This window comes from Lygodium microphyllum, chromosome 25, assembly GCF_053477565.2.
Source record: "Lygodium microphyllum isolate KBCC chromosome 25, Lygodium_microphyllum_v1.1.10, whole genome shotgun sequence".
Classification (NCBI taxonomy): Eukaryota; Viridiplantae; Streptophyta; class Polypodiopsida; order Schizaeales; family Lygodiaceae; genus Lygodium; species Lygodium microphyllum.
This window is the reverse complement of record NC_141159.1, coordinates 65,677,814-65,697,296: the sequence shown is the minus strand read 5'-3', so window position 1 is coordinate 65,697,296 and position 19,483 is coordinate 65,677,814. Positions and strand designations below refer to the sequence as shown.

Genomic DNA, 19,483 nt, shown 5'->3' with positions numbered 1-19,483 from the left:
GGCATCGTCTCTCCATCATGGAATGTTGTGTACTCTTGTGAGTTGATGGTCTCTAGCTACCTGTGCCATGGTGAATCTTTTGAGACGAATGCAATGAATGTGACTCCCAAGTAGACATATGAGCCCACAACCTCCACCTATCTTGCTCCTAGGATGAAGAACGATCTCATTAGGGCTGATGTATGAAAGATAAAAAATTTCCAAGATTAAACATCAAACCACATTTTCTATAAGTCATGAAGAGCAAAGAGAGAGAGAGAGAGAGAGCATTTACATACAAGAAACTAAGAATCAAAAAGACATTCAATCATTTCAAGAAAGCATGCAAAAAAGGATGGCAATTAGCTTTTAACTACATGAACATTTTAACACGTTATCTCCAACCACATGATTACATCTCATAAATGCTGCCTTGTGATCTAATTCAATCATTTCAAGAAAGCATGCAAAAAAAGGGTGGCAATTAGCTTCCAACTGCATAAACATATTCACATTATCTCCAACCACATGATTACATTTCATAGATGCTACCTTGTGAACTAACATTTAAGTGCAATGCTTTGACCAATTTTGTGAACTAAACACTAGTGTAATGCTTTGGTCAATTTTATAAAAGCACCCCATAACCTCTTTTTTTTTGTTTTTTATTTCGACTACTGTCTGTTTTGCCATGTGAGCTAGGTTAATATATGCAACTCCTAGATACAACTTTCTCAAGGCCATTTCACATTCCTTGATTCGTTTCATTTTTCTTCATGTGAGCCAAGTTGACTAATGAATCTCTAAGACTTTGTGGAGGCCATTTACTATTCAATGATTCACTTAGTTCAGACAGATGGCATAATCTCATTTAGAAACCTAACCTTCTCTTTACATTTCTTTGTTTCAACACGTTGAAGTAAAGATATCATTCAAAACATTGCTCTACCTTTTGCTGCTGCATGTATTAGAAGCAAAATGTAATAGGTGAGCAAAAACAAAGTACGGGAAAGTCCTGTACGTGAAGAGCTGCACTGCTATGAATCAAGTACCAGCACAAGCATACTTGTATTTCAAGCTACATTGCCAACACAATCCAGCTTGATGTCTCCAGATGTTTTGGTTGCTCCCCAAAATCTTCCATTTTCCATAATGCTTACTGGAACTGAACCTACTAATAGTAGCGCTAACACACAATTCAAACAAACATTGAAGACTGGACCCCGTGGCATTTCAAATATCACATGATGTGACCAAGGGGCTACACAACCAATTCTCCATCTAGCATTATCTCAATCAACAATGCAGTCACAATTCCTAATTTTCTCAATATGCTCTATTCTCTTTCAAACTGTCAGAATGTGGGATACATGCAGACCATTTTTGTCTTCAAAAATCAGAATTTTGAGGAAAGATGTGTTTCATACAACTTAAGACTTAGTATGAATATTATACTCTCATTCCTTGCTTGTTCATAAAGTATTCTAAACTACAAAATTTTCCATAACAATCAAGTCTACTCTCAACAAGACTAGCACCCACGTTCCCCAAGGACTAGCACTTTATTCAATGTCTATCTATATTTCTAAAGGAACACTTGAAAGATGAACAGTCTTTGTACCTTAAAAGATGCTTGATTCTAGACAAATAACATCTTTATTTTTTCATTGGTTTATATTTAACAAAGCGAACCTAGTATTAATTATTAAGTTGTTAGCTACAGTTGTCTTCTGGGCATCACCAAAATATAGGTAGCATGCTGCCAATAATGCAGCCCGCATGTCATATTTAAGAGATCCTAAAAAGAACTGTCTAGACGTGCCACATGTCATATAATATATTTGCTAGTTTTGTTCCACCCTTTCATTAGTTTCATTTGCTGCCTTTGCCTTTGCCTTTGCCTCCACCCTTCTTTGACTCAAGTTTCGCTTGAATCCTTGCAACAGCAGCAGCTTTAGCTTCTTCTCTCTTCTTTTTTTCCTCCTCTTTCCTGGCTCCAGTCAGCTCTCTCTGCTTCTTCAACTCCCTGAAACTCAAAAAGAACAACCTGTTTCTTTAGCACAGAATACCAAAGCCCATACATTTGGCTCCAAAATGCAAAAGTGACTCACTCAAGCTTAGCCTTCTCTGCTGTCACACTGTCAATCGTTGAGCCTTTCCTAGGTTTACATGCTAGTAGTTCTACTTCAAACACTAGTGTTGCACTGTCAAAGAGAAAAGTAAGAACTACTGGAGCACGTAGAAATATAGTACTGATTGGAAAAAGCATGTTTTAACTGCAGGACAGTTAATAACGTAGTAGAAACATACTCTCCAGGAATATCAGGTGGTGATCCAGCACTTCCATAAGCATAATCAGGTTTGCATGTAATCCTCGCTAGTTCTCCGACCTAGATAGCTCCATTATGAATAAAATCAGTACTTTGAACTAATCCAAGCAAGAGCAAATCCTTATAAAGCTTACCTTCATCGTTCTCACTGCCAGCTCCCAAGCTTTGATGACACTTCCAGTTCCCAACTCAAAGGTGAACACTGTATTATCCTCTCGTGTGGAGTCAAATACCTCCCCAGTCTCTGCAAGAGTTCCTTCATATTGCACTGCATCGCATGTGCTAGATGTAAATAGTTTGGACACCCACTTGCTCAAAAAATTAACCGATTCAAAAAACAATAATAGAGCAACCAAATTGAGATATTGCCCAGCATGTGAATGGCATGGACACCAAAGACCTGTAACAGAGCAACCAAAAGTGAAGTCTTACAGTCGACAAGTGGAAGCTCATCAGATGGAGCCATAGCCCCTGGCTTGGCCATTCTGAGTACTTTCTTTAGCACACCTCCATCACCATTCAAGTCAATAACCTCCATTGCTGGCACACTTTCAAAACACAGTATCAATGAAAAGTATTTGTAAGCAGAAAATCAAATATTAAAAATTTACCAACATAAAATGCCACACAGAATACACTGATAGATGTTTTCCTTAGGTACTCAATTCGGCATTTCCCCATCAGAGCACAAAAATGAGGCATGGAGTACAGTGATGGGTGTTTTCCTTAGATACTCAATTCAGTATCTCACACTTGCCCCCAATTACACATATATATTTCACTCAAAAATTAGATGCATCATGCCTACATATTCTTTCCATGAGATTTAACCAATTTAAAAAAGGCCTCACTTGGAAGCCTGTAAGTGAGATGACCTGCACAAGAGAGGAGTCACCTCCTCTGTCTTGTGCCCCTATCCACTCAGCCTTACCCAGAAGCTCTCCATGCATTTGCAATGGCCTGCACTACTGGAGATTCCAGAATTTCAATCTTCTGTGGTGCTATAAGCACATCCAAACATGACAGGCCTTTCAGCACTCCTCGCTCCATTTTCATCTTCCCTAATCATGCCTTTAGCCTAATCATCCAGGGCTGATAGGTTAAGGCCTGCGCTACTGGAGATTCCAGAATTTTGATCTTTGGCCCTGCTAGAAGCAGATCCGACCATATCAGGCCTTTCAGTGCTCCTCCCTTCATTTTTAGTTTGGCTAAACATGCCTTACAGCCTAATCATCCAAGGCTAATCCTGGAAAGTTCAAACTTGTGACATGTTTGCTTTATACATTCCTTAATCCTCCATTGCAGCTCAACCATTGTGTCCATAGTTACCAGGAACGGGGAACAGGAACAGGAACGGGACCCCCCGGAACGGGGGGAACGCCCAAAGTTAGGGAATGGGAACGGAGGGAACGGCATTATATATTCATATATATATATATATATATATATATATATATATATAGAGAGAGAGAGAGAGAGAGCCAAGTTTCAACACTTCAGCCTAGATTCATCTAGAGATATATATCATGCACATGTGCAGGCAGGAGAGGCGCCAGGTAGGTGCGAGAGGTGGGAGTCGCGAGAGGTGGGGCTGGCAGTCGGGCGCCAGGCAATCAGACCAGGCAGTCGAGAGAGGCGCGAGAGGCGGGAGGCAGGTTAGGCAGGCAAGAGGCGGGAGTTAGGCCGACAGGCGCGAGGCGGGATAGGACGTGATAAACTTTTTTTTTTTTAATTTAATGCCTTGCTGCTGGAACGGCCGTTCCAAACAGGGAACGGCCAAGGAACGGGCTGGAATGTTCCACCAGCGTTTCCTGGGCTCGGACCTCCCAGAACGCGTTAATCCATTCCTAAGTGCCGGAACGGGTGTTCCCTGTTTCTATGATTGTGTCACATGCAAACTCTCCGCGCATGTGGACAAAACTGATGAGGTAATTTTTTGTCAACTTTTCAGCATGTAAGTTGCTAGTTTGCATTCTTTCTTTTTTGAATAGTGCTTTCTCCCATCATTGTTTCTTTTATAAGGAAAAGGGGCGTAATTAGGAGGGATCTAGCACTTCAAGGAACTATGAAACCAGCCTTCCTTCTTGGAAAGGGTGGTAATTCCTTTATAAAGCACTTAATTACAGCAACAGCAAATAAATATAAATTGAAATGCACAATTTATCTTAATAATCTTGGACAATAGATATCCATCTTTAACTTTAATTGCTAATGGATTGAGTAAAGGTTGAGATTCCACAATCTCCTTTGATGATCCAAAAGCCCCTTGCTGTGCATACAATCAGCAAGCAATTTGGGCCAATTGCCCCTTGATTTTTACCCAAGAACTGCACAAATGGAACCATCAACTAACCAAATGTTGCCCCAATTCACAATGGACAGCCTAGCATTTGAAATCTCTATCAATTCCACAAATTTCAAGTATTGATTTCAATGAATGACACCTTCTCCTGTTGACACGGATCCCAAGGTGGCTACTAAACCCTAATTTCTACAAAAGGGTTTACAGCAGAGATCTCTATACTGTCCACCAAATTTAGTTGACATCTGCTCAAAATGGCTGAGAAATTTGGTTTTCTACACAAGAAAAAACTTGATTTTCTTCGCAATAAAAAGCCTACATTTTGCCTACTGCCTACTCCAACCTACATTTAATGCGGCCATCTACTGCCAAGCACCTCCAAAATGCTGTCATCTAATCAGCAATGCTATTGCCAACCCTTGGAAGGTGACTCCCTGCTGTCCCTTGCTTATTGAGGCCCCTAGATGGCTGTCTTCTGCAGCAAATTGTTGTTCTTTGATCAAAAAATGAACCAGCAACTCTCTCCCTCCCTCTCCCAAGCTATAAACTGATTAAATGGCTGAGACACAGACCCCAAAAACGTTTTCTCAGTTTGCATGGGAATTTTTGCCAAGTGGCAAACTTCTATACTCATTTTTCAACATTATCCAACCATTTCATTAATTTGCAAAATTAAATAATCCTAAAAATTAATTTCAACCCTTCTAACCATGCCCAAAATTAAATGTGCCCACCCATATTTAAATTAGCTAGGCCATTTGCAACCTGGAGTGGTCCCCAACATCTATTGACCCTTAGACTAGCATTAATTAATTAATGCTAGTCCCTAATGTCACCACCAACACTTATTGGCCAAATAACTGTCCCAAGGTCAAAACTGACACCAACTAACCCCCAAAGCCCAACTCGAATAACTCATCATAACTTTTGCCTTTAATATCCACTACATCCTCCAAGTCCTTGGCCTATTACCATGAAATAACTACCATGTGCATCACATGTGCTGAACCACCTTGTACATTTGATTAATAACTTAATTAAATGCTATCATCAAGATTAAAACATCTCAAAATTTCACGTCCTCGTAACAAACTAAGGAAGAACAAGGAGCCTAACTGGAAGGAATCTAGCACTCCAAGAAATTGAGGCATAGAAGCCTTGAAGAGCTCAAGAATCACAAGTTACATGTGGACCAATTGTATGCAGATAAAGATATTAAGGTACCGGTAAAGATTCCAAAATTTTAATCTTTGGCCTTGCTATAAGCCCATTTGAATTCCAACCATATCGGGCCTTTCAAAGTTTCAATTGCTTAACATGCATTTAGTCTAATCCTCTAGGGCTGATAGAACATAACATTCCAAAAGCAAGCTTTTGACAATCCTGAAACATTCAAACTTGTGATGTGTTCACTTTAGACGTTCCTTTACCCTCCATGGCAACTCAATCATTGTGTCAATTGCACACTATCCACACATGGAGGCAAAACTAATGAGAGAATTGTTTCGTTAACTTTTCAATGTATAAATTGTCTAGTTTGCATTCTTTCTTTTTGAGTTGTGCTTTCTTCCAACACTATTCCTTAATAAGGACAAGGGACCTAATTGGTAGGGATCTAGCACTCCAAGGAGCTGAGGCATTGAAGCCTTGGAGAGCTCAAGAATTATACAAGTTATATGTGGACCAATTGTGTGCAGGTAAAATGTTAAGGTGCACGTAAGGATTCTAGAATTTTGATCTTTACACATCTAAGCAAACCCAAACACAACCCTCTTTTGCCTCCACATCTGCTCCGAAATCAATGCCTGTGTTCAAGACGTGCATTCTACTATTTGCTGCTGGAAATGTAGGTATTTCAGACTGCTTCATCATCAACCAGCCCCGCTAGTGCTGGATTCTCAACTTCCTGTTGCCACATTGCTGTCCAGCATCAAATCATTGGCATCCTAACCACACTAATTGACACATAGCTGAGGGAAATGGGGAAATGGAAATGAAAATGAAAACAGCAATTTGCAAGAAGGGGGAAACGAAAATGCCATGCCAAGGGGGGCCGAGTGGGGGGAAGAGAGAGAGACAGAGAAAGAGAGAGAGATTAGAACCTAGGTGCTTAGAAGTTACAATATAGATTACAAGTTCCATACTCAAAATCAAAGCTTTCTTATTTCCAAGTTTTGAAAGAGTTCTACAAAAGGCATAAGCTTGCAGAAGCAATTATGATACATGGTTTCTGGAGCTATTGAGGAGCCTCAACCTCCCATTCCTCTTCCAAATGATTAGAGACATATCAACCATAAGAAGCTGCGCTTACATGGGATTATGATGATAACCGTGCACATTTTGCTATTCTCCAATGTATCTCTAAAGAAGTTCTATCAATGTTCACCTCTTGTAAAACGGCTTCAATGGTATGGGAGATGCTTCAAATGTTGTACAAGGCTTCATGGATTGTGCATGCAATGACTCTCTATGGACAGCTCCACTAGATGAAATTTGAGCTGAAAGATATTATCCAATCTTTCTTACCTGGTGTTACATAGATACAAGATCAGCTTTAGCACAAGCAATCTACACTTCCAAAGAGTCATTTCATGGAGACTATGCTCTATAAACTCCCTCAGGGTTTGATGGACTAGCCAATGCTTTACAAGCCCAGACATCATCAACGCCAATCATCTTTACATATATGTCCTTGATGCTACTTGAGCATAAGGCATCTTTGCAATTACAAGGGAGGCTTCCATCTCGATATGGTGGCCACAATGAGGCCTTATGCTACTTCAAAGAAGAGGGATCACATGAAGAAGTCAAAGGCCCAGTGTTAGTCATTGTGGTAAGAAGAGACATTTGTGCAAGGACCGTAATGAGTTAGTGGCATGGAGGAAGAGGAGGACACGAACTCTTCTAATGTGTCATCCTCATCCTCTTCTAAGTTCCACTTGAATCCTCCACCCAAGGCAAAGGCCAAGGCATGGAAGGGATCAGGTTCTTCAAAGAAGGGAACGGACTTGGCTGCCCCTCCTACTACTTCCTAGTGCACATGGTGCAAACATCCATCTCTTGTGCGCCAAAGAGGGAGTTTGAAGCTGTGGTAGCTAACCAACCTAATGCATTTTATGCACTATTTATTGCCTATTTACTCAGACTCCCTCCTCCTCAATCATCATCATTTACTTGCAATCTTTTAGAGCAAGTTCTATTGGAGAAAGGAAACCAGTGCTAGTGCACACACAACAAGTGACTCATTGTTTTACACAATTGTCTCGTGTTTGGTATATGGATTTCATTTCTTGGGCATGTCTCTGAGTTCACTTTGTAGTATTCATGTTTTCTCTTCTTTCTTGTGTTGTGGAGACTATTACAACAGTTTTCTACACTTCAATCATTGCGTCTACTTCTAACAAAACAGTGAAATTCAAAGTTGAAGAGTAACTCAAAAGGAACGAGAACGAATACTGAAAACACACAATGCTAAGTGAATTCAATGACCTCGACCCTCCATGTCTCCAATTGGACTCGAGCAAACATGAACTTGAGTGTGTTAAGCTTTGAATAGATCCCAAATTATAGCAAGTTGTCTCCATGTGTGATTAGTTACTATAAACATAGATCATAGAGTTCTCTTTGTAATAGTGATCATGTCTTTTCTCTTCTTTCTTGTGTTGTGGAGACTATTACAACAATCTTCTACGCTTCCATCATTGCACCTACTTCTAACAAAACAGTGGAATTCAAAGCTGAAGTGTAACTCAGAATGAATGAGAACGAATGCTGAAAACACACTATTCTAAGTGAATTCAATGACCTCGAACCTAAAAAAGCAAGGATGAACTTGAGTGCATCATGCTTTGAATAGATCCCAAATTGTAGCAAGCAGTCTCTCTATGTGATTAGTTACTATAAACACAAATCATAGTATAGAATCTGTCTGAAACAAACAAAAATCTAGTAGTAGCAGCAAGGAAGCTTGCGCAAATTATGAAACACCAAGCAGGACAAGCTGAAGACACAGCTCTTGAGTGCAAGTCGACTACACTAGATGACGGTCAAAGTGAGGGCCCACAGTTGGGAGCAACAAATGCAAGCCCAACACGTAGGCAATCTCTCTCTTTATAGGCATTGGTCCAACCAAAGTTTGGGTGTTACTAATGGGACACAAAAATATATAGCACTTTGAGTTTTGGGGCTGCTTAAAATGAGCTAATTAAGGTTTAAACTAAGACACACTTTTTTAGCTTAACATGGCTTTTGCAAGAGAACTAGATCTCTAGAGTTCTAATGGGGTTACAAGCAGCTTGGTGGCATTCTCCTACAAAGACTAGATACATTCTACATGGGATAGTGGAGTTGTACACAAGGTGAGCAAGTCGCATGGACCACCTTATCAAATCATGCTTGAACTCTCTGCTCTATTGATACTCTCGCTTCAACTCTTGATTCATGCTCCTATCAAATTTGGGATTTGACCATAGGCATATGGATGTGAGGACTATACAACTCTACACACAAGAGTGGGCTCCAAATGTAGAATTTGCAAAGATGGTACTAGCCTTAAAAGAGCCTAATAGGATTTGTCAAGAGGCGGCCATCCAAGCCCATAAGTAGTGTTCACAGAAAGAGAGGGCCCTATAGCACGACTTAGCAACCATTCAAAGATTGCCACAAGAGGATATTGGCTCAAGAGTTGCAAGCTTAAACAACTTTCACAAGCTTAGAGAACAAGAGGACTCGGTTTTCCTTCCACACCTCATTCGCTTTCAAGGTGCAAAAATGGGATACAATGTGGAAAGAATTCTTCCAAATGCACCAACCCAATACCTTGGAAAACCAAATCTATAGCCTCTAGGACCAATCAAGAAGGGTTGATCATGTTCAAAGGAAGTGATAGGACTCACGACCAACATCTAACTCTTTTAGTAAGAGATGGCATGAACTACGGTGATTAAATATCGACAAAATGTGTGGGGTTGCATTCCTTCCCTAATGAAATGTGTGGGGTTGCATTCCTTCCCTAATGACAGCTGAGATGGGCAATCTCTCCTCACTCCCTTCAATAAATTGCTAGCCTTTCCCATCACAAGTTGGGAAAAAATGCCCAAGAGAGAATGGTCTATATATGACTTTCTTCACTGGGAGGAGGTAAGGAACCCCTTGCTTCAAGCATTTCAAGAGATCTTCAACTCAAGACAAATGCCAAGTAGCATGTCATCAAGCCTAGTTAGTCTCCTTCCCAAAGGAGGAGACCACCTGGAGCTATCTTGATCAGCTTATTGTCAATAGCGCACTAGCAAAGATGATATGCAATCGACTCCATCCCATTCTTCCAGACATCATCCATCATACTCAGATCAACTTCATCCAAGATAGGAGTATCCTTGACAATGGATTGACTTGTTTCTAGGCCACAAAGTCGACCTTGCACAATGGACAATAGGTGTTAGTACCCCTTCTAGAGGGTACCATGACAAGACTCAACTTCCCTCAGCAATCATTTGTCAATGTCTCTACTCTATACAAATCAGCCAACAATAGAGTGATCCTCAAGTGGCAAAGGGGGGTTAGAGTTTCAACAGGGGCTGCCTATTCATCAAGGCTACCCCCTTGCACCTCACTTCTTCCTATTCTTTGTATAGGTGATGTTCTATTTTGTTCACTGGAGGGTGAGTGGTCTATAGGGCACTCGGGAAGTGATGTCACTTTGTACAGTCTCACAAAATTCCCGTGATGGGACACATTACGTAACAGGAAGGCTGTTTGTGATGGAAATTGACAATGTATGTGACAAGACGCCCAACCTGACCGACATGCATGCTAATACCAAAACGTAGACAATGATATAAACTAAGAACTTTAAAGTTTAAAGGCATCATGGTCTATAACCGTATGCCTGATCAGTGATTGACAACACAAGTGTAAACACCTGGATTCTGTCCGCAGCCGAGCAGTGCAGCCAGCCCACAGCCCAACTTCTCACCTGCCCACCAGCCAGCCCCACAACCTCTCACCTGACTGCAGCCAGCCTGACTACTCTCACCACTGCCAACCCCACAACCGCTACCAGCCTGACTACACTCATCCCTCAGCTCTGCCATCCCCAGGACTACAATGAAGCCAGCTGCCACCCCCCAACCCTCTCTCTTTCTTCTCCCCCCCCCCCTCTCTCTCTCTCTCTCTCTCTCTCTCTCTCTCTCTCCATGCTTCATACTGTTCAAACTTTATCTATCCAAGCTTCTTTATATATCACAGCTGTGCCCCAAGTTTCAATCAATCAATCAATCAATCTGAGTGTGTGTGTGTGTGTGTGTGTGTGTGTGTGTGTGTGTGTGTGTGTGTGTGTGTGTGTGGATCAAATGAAACCACCTGGATCAGGAGTTCAAAGAAGTCCAAGATTTGCCCACTTCCTCACAGAACCGCAGGTGAAATCACAGGCATGTAGCACCGGGAGCGAAAGGGCTGAAAGGAGGGTGCTGCTTCCAGGCAGGAAAAGCCGTTCCGGAACCGGCACAACGAACAGGAGAGGGGGAATTCCGGATGGGAGAGACGCAGAAACAGCACAGTTCACGCAGAGGGAGGGCCGGGAAGCTGTATGCCATATAGTCTCGCCTGTGTCGATAAACCCTACCTGAGAGACACAACGCAGAAAGGAAAAGAAATTATAAACACGCACACAAAAGAAAGAAGAAGACACTACTTATGATAGAGATGTCCTCCTCCTACACATGCCTACAAGAAGAAGAGATTCCGTGTGATAGAGAATGGATGATATCCTGCCCCCCTCCAAATGCTCTCTCTACACTTAACAAAAGCTAGCTTTGGCCAGAGACGGAATCTAACAAGAGAATCTTTTGTGGATTCTTTCTCCGTTCACACCAAACCCCTAATTGGAGGATGCACTGTCCTCCTAGGACTTGTTCCCACCTTGCCTTGGTTTGCAACCAATATGGAAACCACTCGTTGCATCTACACGGGTGAGGGTATGATTGTACCCACCTCATAGGACTTGTTCCCACCTTGCCTTAGTTTGCAACCAAGATGGGAACCATTGGTCACATCTACATGTTTCCATGATATCTAAATTCACAATTGATTCCGAACCCCAAACCTTTTTGGACATGGGTGAGGGCATGGTCCAAAACCGCTTACAACTAGCTCACGCTTGCAAATATTTGTAAACTTTATCTATCATCATCGTCTTTAGCAAAAGTTCAATTCCCTCTTGCTTTTTGGCTTCTTTGCATTTTTTTGTTCCATGAACATGTCAATCCTTTTTGTGAGACTGGTCTTTGCACCATGCAAAATAAATCAAGGGCTGCAATTTTTAGCACCAATAATTAAATCTCCTAAATTTCTTCCATAGATCGATTATGTGACTCTCATTGTAACATCAACCAAATGACGCATCCATAGGTGATGAGATCAAAGGGGGCAAGGATACACAACTCCCACTCGCGAACTTGAAAACTCAGAAAGCCTCTGTTATTGTCCTTTTTTTTGTACCAACAAAAATACGAGCCATTCGCTAGGTTGGTGTTCCTTAGAAACAAGCATACAGAGGTATGCCCACACACATGCAAGAATGTGTGCACACATAGAAACATACTTATCAAATGTATGCACCTATGCATGCATGCAAACACTTGAGATTATGTCCCTAAAAACTTATAAACCCAAATACAACTTACCTAACAATCAAAACATGCCCTCATCTTCAATCACTCAACCATATAGGTTTACAAACACACATACACGATTTCACAAATGCCTATATTTACTCTTAATGTTTTTTGTAAAAAGACCTCACCCATGCAAAATACACATGATTTTTTGAATTTACACACAACAAACCATATACAAGTTATAAATGTGTCATACAAGGGATACATTTTGAAGTCCTTGCTTCAATGGATCTATGCATGATAGTTGGGTGAAGTACAATGGTGCTTGATTGTGATATATGAAAAAGAAAAAGAATGTCTTAATATTTGTGTATTGTGAGCACTTTGGTAGTGGGCATGTAGTATAACCAAATATATTCCAATCTAGGCTAAAGAGAATCATGTCAACCTTTCCAAGTATGGAGCTGCAACTCAAATGCATTCCTTACACCTTAAGTCCTTTGTATTTTTGCTCTAGCATTGCTTTAGAGCCTTTCATAATGTTTTCTTTGATAAGAAATATGATCAACCACATATCTTTGATGAAAAGAAGAAGAAGAAGAAGAAGAAGAAGAAGACACATACACGTGTGTGCATAGAGTGCACGTTGCATGTGTATGTGTGTGCTTGTTTGTGAGTGTGAGTCTATATTCATGTAGATTACTAAAGACAACGCATACACACACATGCCCACACACACATAGAGTGCACATTGCGTGTGTATGTGTGTGCCTATTTGTGAGTGTGAGTCAGTATTCATGTAGATTACTAAAGACATGGCTCTAACATGAGATAAGTATATGAAATTTTATGGGTTAAATCTCATAATGTTATATAATGTCTCTTGTGATTATGTTGAAATGAGGGTGTGGAAGATAAGAGATAGTACTCCATAACTTGTTTAAACCTCCTCACCCCCTCCCCCCTAAACCATTACTTGAGAAAATAAACTAACCCACAATGGTTATCGGCCCAAGTTTTCCATCACTTTTGGTAAACATATTTCTAGATTAACATCTATATATAATGCATAGCAAGTATGTGCACAATCCTTTACATGTGCACTTTTTAACTCAAGTTGCTAAATCTTTATACATGTAAGTATACAAAGTGTGATTCAAGATGCACCCTCTTCATGTTTTGCTATCAAAGGGAAGAATCAATGCTACCCAAAAACCATATATCTATTGAGGAATGACTAGCATCATACTGATGCATTTTTGCACATAGCTTAATTGATGATGAGGGGCTAATAGACTGACACTAAGGATACATTGTTTAAAGATTTCACATAAATGAAGATATAAGAAGCATGGAGTGTTCGATTCACATAAGACATACCTTCATTATCTAAGAATTTGTGTCATTCATTCAAGTGTGATTGAAACTCAGTGCTTTTTATACTTTTTGTAAGCAAAGGGAAGCAATTGCAGCACGTCAAGCATACTCTTTATTACAAGGGAAGAATGGTTGCTTCCTTTCCTCACAAAAACACAAAGTGAGTGAGGTATAGCCTCACAAGCTTCCCACAATGTACAAGCCTAGCCAATGCAACTAGCACTATTTATTGTGGTTTTTCTTAGTATAGTCCTCTAAGAAGCTAAAGTGCGATTAGCAAGCCTAATTGATGCAACTAATAATGTGTATTGTGGATTTTCTTAGTATAGTCTTGTAAGAAGCTTGTGTGCTTGTAAATAATTTAGAGATTGCCTTGGAAACATATTGTACAACCTAGTTTTGTTAGCAAACCTACCTAGGGAACAATCTCAACAAGTCATAATTTCCAACTCTAAGATCCAAAACTCATCATATGTAACCACTCAAGTTGAATAGAAGTGGCATTCGAGTACGTTGGATTGTTAAATTTTAAAGATAAGGATATGATGATGGTCCTTTGTGATGTTAAGGAGAATAGAGTGATACGAGTTTAGATAAGGATTTTGCTCCCATTTTTCAATATGCATTGGTTGGAGATTGATTTATAAGCCTTATTAATATTTTTCTATAAGAGTTGTCCTTAAGAATCCACCAACCTAATTTTCCAAAACGCTACCTAGAGGCTTTTTATGTGCTTATTTGGGGGGGAGGGCAAGAAGTGAGCTATTTTTGGCAACCCCCTATTTTTGTTCCATATATTCCATTTACTCCACTCTTTGCTACTACAAGTGCCACCATCTTCTCCTTCTCCACAGCAACATCACTTTCTCCTCGTCTGCACCATCACCACCCTCTCTCTCTCTCTCTCTCTCTCTCTCTCTCTCTCTCTCTCTCTCTCTCTCTCTCTCTCTCTCTCTCTCTCTCTCTCTCTCTCTCTCTCTCTCTCTCTCTCTCTCTCTCTCAACATGGGAAACACAAAAAAAGAAGAAAAAAATAGCTTTTATAGCTTGCTTCAAAAAGTAGCCAAGTATGATATGTGATACATGCTAGTACAATTAATGTTTTGTGGTTCTCATTGGTGGTTTCATTTGTCCAGTAAACATGATTCTAGTAATATTGTAGCTTTATGGTCTTTATCCTTGTGGATGTAGAACTTGTGAGGTGTGTGGTGAGTACAATACCTTTTTGTTCAAGAGGTTGAACAAATTCACCTTCAAATATACAAGGACCTATATACAATGCATCTATGGCTATATGTTCAAAGGTAGATTATATGTGTTGTTCTCTAACTATAATGTGCTTGCCCGAGCCGCTTCCTCATCGATACGTTCTTAGTAGCCCATCAAGAGATCTCCTAGAAAATGCTCTCTGGGATTTGATGAAAACCCGTGGAGTTTGCTAACTAGGCTCACTTGAGTCTACCCCGTAGTGGAAGTCCCGGCTATTCCCACGAGGATCAACCTGAGTTTTTGGTCAAATCAACTACTAATGGTTGACTAGTGTTCCACTCCTTATAGAATTTCTTGACTGAAAAGAGAAGTGTGGCACTTTGATCCCTTTTGCCCATGGTTCTAAAGTGATGCAAGTCAGGCTTTCTGATCTCCAATGGTCTATCAAAACTATAATTTTTATTCCTTCTTAGGAAAGCTCGTGGCTCATCGAGACCACCCAACCATAGATCTGGATCCGTTGAGAGTCCATCCTCTTGCTTTTCTCGAGAGAGTAGTTTTAATTACCTAATTACCTACCACCTTAGATTCAACATATAAAAATAGCTTCTTTGATTATCTCCTGATACAAATTTATTACACGCCTTTATTTCATGACACAAAGACAAAGTAAAGCAATCCCTTCTCAATAGTTTCTTTAAGAAAAATAACTTTTTACAATGTTTTTTGTTCTAGCTAGAAACGATGTCAACCCAAAGGTATTATTCTCTCCAAGTTCAGTTCCTAAACTAGTATTGGAACTTCTAGGATACTACCTGGAATTCGAAGGGTAGTTGGTAGTTCGTAAGAGTCTAAGGAGTTTATGACTAGAGCCCCTTGGTATCCTCACCTCCTCCTATCAACTAGAGTTCTTTACCACAATAAGACCTTTTGTGTCATGATTGGTCTATACTCACTATCGTGAAAAAAAAAAACACCCTTGGAGTACGTTTTAACCACGCTGGCCTTGGGGAGGTCTAGCACCATCAAAGAACATTGCATCAGTCGTGTTCTGTGCTCATCGGAATACTATCTCAGTCGGCAATCTGTACTCGATCATCCATCTTTCAGTCTGATGATTTTAGGAAATATTAGTACCTAACTTACAATCACAAACATCTTATTTCGAATGCATTATACATAAACTTTTAATAAATTTATTTTCAAGACAAATCTTTTCTTTCAAAAAATAATAATATCAAGGCAAAACTTAGCGTAAGTGACAATACCTTTCAATAATCTTCTTGGAATTCCCCTTCCTCGGGATCTAGTTCGGATTGAATCTAAACAAGAATTCTATTTTTTAGAACAACTCCCTTGATGGGCTTTTCTCAATGGAGTTTCGTGGGTCCTTGCCCGCGATAAAAAAAAGATCTTGGTTATTTTATTACAAAAAGTATTCTTTTGACAATTTCATCTCAAGGTCTTTTATATATTAAGAATTAGTGTCCGTTTTTATCCATCAGAGGTTTCATTAGATCAATACAAAATAAAAAATATTAAGTGTTTTTAGGATTACAGTACCTTCCTTGTACTTCTCCTTAGTATATCTCGTACAAACCCAAATTACCCCTTGGAATTTGTGGTTAAGAATTACTTTAAAAGATTTTATGTAGAAAATAAATAAAATCCTATTTTACAAATGTAGCTTTTTGTTGCCAACTCATGGAATGATGGCATGCTAGCCACCTTTATTATCAAAATATAGCACATGGGGATCTATGACAAGTGCTTGGTTGATGGTATTCGCAGCTTCATTTGTAATCCCAGTACTCGTTACTCTGTTTGTAGTGGTTGTATCCATAGTGTTATTGGCAGCTCTTGCCTTCGCAACCTTCATAACTTTCTTCTTCGGGGCCATGGTCTTTAATCGTGAGATTGTAGAGGGGATTTTGGAAAGAGAGCTTGGGGTTGTCACAATTGGATTAATGGGGAATGGCGATCACTAGGAATTTAGAAAAAAAATCGAGTAGAGTCTTGATTCCACAGGGAAGTGGGGGTAGGGAAGGGATGGGGAATTTGATTCCAAGAGCCCGCAGAGTATCCTCCTTGTCTTCGTGGATGAGAATTCTCGTCCTTGCACTCCTCTTGCCCCACTCCCTCTTGCTCTATACTCTTAAGAAGAGCCTCTCCTCTCTTGCTCAGGCTGCTCTCCAACGGCTCCTCGTGCCCTGTATTTATAGTTAAATTGAAGTTTCCAGGATGCTCGGGTTCGAATAGCCACGGATTGGAAGCTTTCAAGATGCAATCTGATGCTAGCGATATTATCTTTGAGTACTAGAGGCTGCTAGAGATGCCATGACTGATTCGCCTAGCTCTCAGATGAGATCTTGCTTCAATCTAAGCCTCTTGTTGAATTGAGAAGAGGAGAGATTGCTGGAGTCTTCTGTTGTGATTGAGGATGAAAATTCAAGATTTTGCTCATGCTTTTATCAAAAAAAGGAGGAGGGGGGGAGGGCGGTGGCTATTCGTCATCATCTTCTTTTTTTTTCTTAAAGCTTAAAGCTTTTAAACTTCCCTTACTTGCTAAGTTTTAAATGGGTTTAGTCAATTGTGACTTATGGCCCATGACTCGTGTTCGTGTGGTGATTTTCGTAAAGGATGGCTGCATACCCTATCAACCCTGGAAAGTGTCGGATTACGAACTTCAGACTATTTTATTCGAGACTTCCTCTGTTTTGATGGTCTAGAATTCTCCAAATCTATTTGCGAGAAGTCGAGAAGATTGAAAAATAAAGTCAGAATATCACACTAACAATCCTCATATTGTACTTCCTACTAGTCCTTGGATGCTTTTTTAGTCAAATTTCCCTTGATGTTGGTATTCTAACCTTTAACAAGAATAGATATTATAATGTATTAAAAGATATCAAAAGTCGCATCTTACAACTTGGGACTTAGGTGAAAAACATACAAATCATGAGGGCAAGCTCATAGATATTAGTAGACATAGCCCCTTTTTAGACTACCCATTGAATGAAGTAACTCCCAAACCAAAGGTGCTTGCTAAGAAGAATTGACCTTGAAATTGTATCTTCCAAACAAAAGGTGCTTGTTAATTATATATTCTCATGAGGAATTGACCTTGAAATTCTCAAATACTATAGCCTGACTTGCCTTACTGTATAGCCATCCCAAAAACTCACAAATGCACTTAGAGTTGGGAAAAACTATTTTCCTTAATTTCTCACTTGTTTCTCACCACCAAGAATAGTACCCAAGATCATCTTCCACATGAGAATACAATCTTCTAATGGATGATCCAAAGACCAATCAATTTCAAGAATGAGAGATAATTCATTAGCATTCATCATCAGCTCCTAAGCTTGGCTAATCTTATCAACAACCATTAAGCCTCCAACCCCTACCACATTGAACTAGGCAATGTTCTTGGCTTTATGACCAAGGAAAGGGAGTTAGTAGGGGATAGAAGTAGCGATTGACGCTAGTCAAAAGCCATTTAAATGGTGAGCCACTTCCTTTCAACAAAGTATGCATCAAAGTTCTTGCCTTTTAGCTTCATTGAAAGGCATTAGGGATCCTGAAACATTGAGCCAAGAGCTTACCCTGCAACACCCAATCTTTGCCAACAAGTGGATGCCCCTTTTCTCTATGATGTGAGTACTAGTGGTGATAACAACCCATAGCCAAAATATATTTTGTGTCAAAGTTGATTACTTTATTTTTTGAGCTCCAACAAGTGTTGCTAAGAATATTAAGCTAAGAAGTAAAAAAGGATGAGATGAGACCTTGCAATTTTGTTTCCTTGATGAGTTCCGTGATTGCTTGAGAGGAGACTAAATCCATGTGATTAATATCCTAAATTCAACAAAAGTTATTATTATTGAGTTAAAGAAGCTCAATTGTTATTTGGGTCCAAGGGGTGTCCCATTGCATAGCACCTAGATAGGATTTTATCCCTTAAGAGAGTGGCCCTTTATGATGTTGATCAAATCTAGGCCCCCTTGTTTAAATCCTTTTTTACAATGTCCATGGATATTTGGGGGGGTGGGGGGAGGGGGGGAATATGTGTTTTTGAGGCCTTTCCCCAAAAGAAATCAATCGATAATGAGAGAATTCCATGACTTTAGGATTCATATGAAATATTACACACACACACACGCACACACACACACACACACACACACGCACGCACGCACGCACGCACGCACGCACGTACACATGCATGCACATGCGCATGCACAAGCACACGCACACACACGCACGCGCAAACGCACGCGCACGCACACACACACACACACACACACACACATAGAGAAGAATATAAGAATATTATATATATTGATTTACATATTGATATAGTTATATATATTTATATTTATATCAATATAGTTGTTCATATTGACATTAATATTCGTACATAGATACATACATACATAGTTGTGAATATACATATTTGTAATATGTATATTGATGAGAGAGAGAGAGAGAGAGAGAGAGAGAGAGAGAGAGAGAGAGAGAGAGAGAGAGAGAGAGAGAGAGAGAGAGAGAGAGAGAGAAGAAGAAGAAGAAGAAGAAGAAGAAGAAGAAGAAGAAGAAGAAGAAAGGAGAGAGAATAAGAAAATAAAAAAAGGAGAGAGGGGGAAGGAGGAGAGAGAAAAAAGAGGAGGG

At 40.0% G+C, this 19,483-nt stretch overlaps 1 protein-coding gene across 3 annotated transcripts; it reads right to left on the bottom strand.

The window, feature by feature from the left end:
- Nucleotides 1-1,656: 1,656 nt before the first annotated feature.
- Nucleotides 1,657-11,351, bottom strand: LOC148014317 (FKBP-like peptidyl-prolyl cis-trans isomerase family protein). 3 transcript variants are annotated; one of them, XM_087666280.1, is made up of 6 exons: nt 10,972-11,347; nt 2,742-2,849; nt 2,444-2,577; nt 2,290-2,369; nt 2,091-2,183; nt 1,657-2,005 (listed from the first exon to the last, which is right to left on the bottom strand). In XM_087666280.1, the coding sequence occupies exons 2-6, from the start codon at nt 2,845-2,847 to the stop codon at nt 1,852-1,854; spliced, it is 567 nt and encodes a 188-aa protein (XP_087522406.1). In that variant the 5' UTR covers nt 2,848-2,849; nt 10,972-11,347; the 3' UTR covers nt 1,657-1,851. The 3 variants fall into 3 exon arrangements, with proteins under 3 accessions (XP_087522406.1, XP_087522405.1, XP_087522407.1); XM_087666279.1 differs by having other exon boundaries at nt 2,742-2,857; nt 10,972-11,346; XM_087666281.1 differs by lacking the exon at nt 2,091-2,183 and having other exon boundaries at nt 2,742-2,857; nt 10,972-11,351.
- Nucleotides 11,352-19,483: the final 8,132 nt, after the last annotated feature.

Excerpts from the sequence above, each read along its gene's own strand:
- LOC148014317 (XM_087666280.1), bottom strand. The coding sequence starts at position 2,847 with ATGGAGGTTATTGACTTGAATGGTGATGGAGGTGTGCTAAAGAAAGTA. Across the intron at positions 2,578-2,741 it reads TGAGCTTCCACTTGTCGACT|TGCAATATGAAGGAACTCTT; the intron begins GTAAGACTTCAC and ends CATGCGATGCAG. Across the intron at positions 2,006-2,090 it reads GCAGAGAAGGCTAAGCTTGA|GGAGTTGAAGAAGCAGAGAG; the intron begins GTGAGTCACTTT and ends TTTGAGTTTCAG.